This window comes from Propithecus coquereli, unplaced genomic scaffold, assembly GCF_000956105.1.
Source record: "Propithecus coquereli isolate 6110/MARCELLA unplaced genomic scaffold, Pcoq_1.0 Scaffold175, whole genome shotgun sequence".
NCBI classification, from domain to species: Eukaryota; Metazoa; Chordata; class Mammalia; order Primates; family Indriidae; genus Propithecus; species Propithecus coquereli.
Window position 1 is genome coordinate 4,460,551 of NW_012142190.1, and position 4,141 is coordinate 4,464,691.

Consider the following 4,141-nt stretch of genomic DNA (forward strand, 5'->3'; position numbering starts at 1 on the left):
GGCATTTTGCAGATTAATACAAGCTCCAAACAGCTTATTTTTGGAGATAAATTTTATTTGTGCTTTTTCATTATTTTGTAAGTTGTTCTTTCAAGCCAACTAATCACTCTAATTCCTTAATTTTTGCCTCATAAAAGTACAAGAAGTCTTCAGTAAAATGCTGCTGCCAGCTATTGCCATAAGTGATAGGATATTTGAGTGATAGTTTTCAAATTCAATTCTATTATTCAGATAAGGACATTTAGTAAACAGTTGGATAATAGATAAAAATGTAACATTCAGCCTAGTCCAGGCAATGTTTAGACAAAAAGTCTATTAATGTAACCCATACTATAAAACATACTTTCTCTTAAAATAGTAGTTCTTAACCTTCTTTTAAGTTTTCAAGAATTGTATCAAAGTTCTTTCCATTAAACATATGACATATGTATATTCACTTGTTCCTATAATTTCTGAAGTTTTACAGAGAAAAGAGCTCACCGGATTAAGAAACCTTGCCCCAAAGAAAATTAAACAAAAACAAAGTGTGTTTTTTCAGCAAATGTCATTCTACTTCAAAAACCCTTAAGCAGCTACTACAAAATGCCCCAGTGACCAGTTCCTTTGAATCAGTCTCATGCACAACCTGTAAGCTCTGCTCAACCCTCTAATGTGAAGTAACATTAGATCACTTGCCATAAAGCCATCTTCTTTAAAGTTTCATCTTCAGTCTTTTCTTTCTTAGTTCAAGGTCTATCTTGCACTGATGGATTCAAAATAATCTTACTGTCTTTATATAGAGCTCAAAATACAAGCCCAGGGGGTTCAACTCTATACAGATTTAAACAGATAGCTAATTTGTTTCAGAACTACTTACCATGTCAATACCTTGAAAATACTTTGCAAGCTTAATCCAAAAGGAGGTACGGGTGTGCTCCCCCCACCCCCAGAAAGAGTGAAGCTGGCCTAATTCCCAGGGAGAAGAAATAGCTGTTACTACATATTAGAGCTAGGCATTCCATTCCCCAAAACAACTCTCTCACTGGCATAGTTGCTTGAAATTCCTGTTCTTATTTAATACTGGGGTGAAACATTTCATTGCAAAATCAAGATAAGGTTTACATTTCAAATACCCCGAAAAAGGTTAATTCAGGTAAATCACTTTAGATTGGAAATGACTGTGGAGGAGAAACAACAGAGGCAGGATGCTGGATGCAAACCTGATACTAAAGACAAAATGAGGTGTACGTCCCTGCTCCCTGTTTCACCTAGGACAGGCACCACAAGGAATAGCAGTCAGTTAAAAAAAAAAACTTTACTAAATGTTAGGGGCTGTGCTAGGTACTGAGGATAAAGTGATGATGAGAATATCGCTAAACACACCATATTAATATATGAGAAGTTCAAGCCCCATCAGCAGAAAGAGACAGGCCCTTATACAAGTCAAGTTACAATTATAGACGCAATGTGCAATAGTAGAACCGAACAATGCAGTTTTAAACTGTTAGGTGGTGGTGGAGGGGAGCTGCAAAAAAAAAAAATATATATATATATATAGCATTTGATTTGGATTTGCAAAGATGCAAAGAATTTTGCCAGGTGGGGGAGTGGTGGAAGGGAGAAGCTATTTCAGGCTCAGGGAACATAAAAGCAAGGCATGGAAGCATGAAGAATACATAGAATGCTCTGGAAAATCACTGAAGCCTGGGAGAGAGCCCTGATGGATTCTGATGGATTTTATTCTCTGGAGGAGGCTGAGGCTGTCTCTGGACATTAGTTCCTCATATATTTCTTTATGGAGAAAAATTATTTTCTATTCTTTTGAGATGAAACATTTAAGCTGATTGTTTCTTATTTAAACCATGAAGCTATTAAGATAAGAGATGTTTCAAATTCTTGATAAAAATTATTGATTAAAAATGAATTAAGAGTACAGTTGATTCTAAATTATTATTTGAAGTTAAAATTGAGCTGCTATTACAAACCAGAGACTACAAGCACTCTTGAGTCAAAGAAACCCAGTTCAGTTGACAACAGGCAACAGTTGACAACTCAATACTCTGTGGTTAAGGTCAACCAAGAGTTTTATTTCACCATTGTTCTTATTTTCCTTGGCTCCATACATATTATTTATCTTTAAATTAAATAAGAAATGAAGAACATATTTTTGTGACTGCCCAGTTCTGATACGGGTCACACCAGTTTCATATACTTGAATGTAAGATTTCTGCAGTTCCACCACATGTCCACTAGAGGCCTGTGAAGATCTTTTTTCCCCCCGTCATGTAGAGTCTCATAACCAAAAAGGCCAGGATTAAAACAAATAAGAAATATTGATTAAACATCAGTAAGGTAAGGATCAAATGGATAGGTAACCTCACGATAAGTATCATAACTGTGGATAAAATAATAAAAATTCAATACTCTTTCAAAACTCCAAGATACTACATTGCAAAACTTGCAAAACTTCTGATATATAACCGAAAACCAGCAAAGATAAAAGTAGGGTTTCGAAGTCTTCAGCAACCGTTCCAAAAGGCCACCAGGCTCTGTCAGGCTTTGACTAGGCGGAAGTACGCACCAAGTGGTGAAGCGGCCGGAGTAAAAATTGCCAGCAGCCTGTACGAGCTTTTGAGGAAAGGGGCTCCCAGATCTTCAAATGCATCCTAAATCCAAAAGGCGTGCCACGAACAGAGGGTCAGTTCCCGGATGGAAAAGTAAACAACACAGTAATTTAAGACAGATGGGCCGAGAAGGGACTTCCTAAATAGCAACTCTATGGAAGTAAACAAAGGAAGACAGATGAGATATGACCAGGACGCTGAGAGGACACAGACCAAAACAGACCCACAGTGAAGCCTGTGGTAACTCACCACTCAAGGGGAAAGAGGGTGACTTAAAGCAAAACACGTAACACATCCGATTTGCAAAGTCAACTGCAAGACTGCGTGCGTACTGGAAAATTTACTAGAAGGATGACATGCCCTGTGACAGTCCCCTTACCATCTTGTTATATTCAAAACAGGGCTCCTGTCATGGCCTCCTCACACAAATATAAACAGAAACAAAAAACATTAAAACTCACATCCACCGTGCGGTGCATGCACATGCGAGTGCACGATAATGCGCGCGCGCGCGCACACACACGCACGCACGCGCACGCACGCGCTACTTCTAGTCTATTTACAGAAATGGCCTGTTTTTCACTAGCTTTGGTTGATTAGCAATCAGAAGAGAGTTGTATGGGGTTGGAAGAGAGAACCCTTTGTTTGGAAAACCTGTGAAAATATTCCCTCAGAAGCTTGTAACTTTCCCTACACATCACCCTGGCCCTGAGGACAAGCCCGTCTGCCAGAAGCCTCTCTGAGTCACACAGAGCTCACATTCAAAGGCAGTTCTCTTTGTTGTCCCCCAGGAGTTAAGCCTTAATGGGTTTACAATTTGCAGGCTTTTTTGGAGAGTGGCTGGGTGGCTGTTGCCTGCTGCCAGAAACAGAGCAGAGACAAACCCCAGCGCATCCCACAGCTGTTGCCGCTGCCCCGGCTGCTCCATTGGAGAGGAGGACAGTTGCCCGAGGCATTTCAAAGACATGCGAGAACACAGGGAGACTTTATGAGTCCTGGAAGTGCATTTGCAATTATTGGGAGCAGATGGTCAGTACGCATGGGGAAGAAGGAGATTGGAAACGTTGTTCTTCGGTGAAGACCATGGCAAATGGTAATTCACCACGTCTGAGTGTCCCCAAATAGATCCTGTATGGGAAAAGTATTCGGCTGTAATGTAAGGGGATCGTCTGCGGCTAGTTAGCTTTACTCTCACACTCCTGATTTCTAGACCTAAACAGTCACAACCCAAGGACAGGAAAAAGCCAGTACATGCACATCTTACCTTGGTTAAAGAGAAAAAAGGGTGTGGCCTCTCTGGTGGAGACAGGGAGAAAACTCATTCCGGACCCGGGGTTTCCAGGAGGCAGCCTGTCTGAATACTGCCTCCAACATGACTTTGTCCAGCCCCTTATTTCAGAAAAATCTTCGTTTTAAGTCAGGGTACATGGATGGTGGGTCACTGTTTAATGATTTGGAGAGTAGAGATGTCATAATCTCCTTTTGCAAGCTATACCCACTTGTTTTCATGGCCGTTTCCGGTCAAGGGCTGCTTTTTG

At 40.5% G+C, this 4,141-nt stretch overlaps 1 protein-coding gene across 1 annotated transcript in view; it reads right to left on the reverse strand.

Annotated features, from left to right (window-relative positions):
- The window catches only part of STARD13 (StAR-related lipid transfer (START) domain containing 13), a 113,084-nt gene extending 109,154 nt beyond the window's left edge, over nt 1-3,930 (reverse strand). Inside the window, exon 1 of the mRNA XM_012642145.1 lies at nt 3,868-3,930. Within this exon, the coding sequence (XP_012497599.1) occupies nt 3,868-3,925 (58 nt within the window). The 5' untranslated portion in view covers nt 3,926-3,930. The remainder of the gene's footprint in view (nt 1-3,867) is intronic.
- Nucleotides 3,931-4,141: the final 211 nt, after the last annotated feature.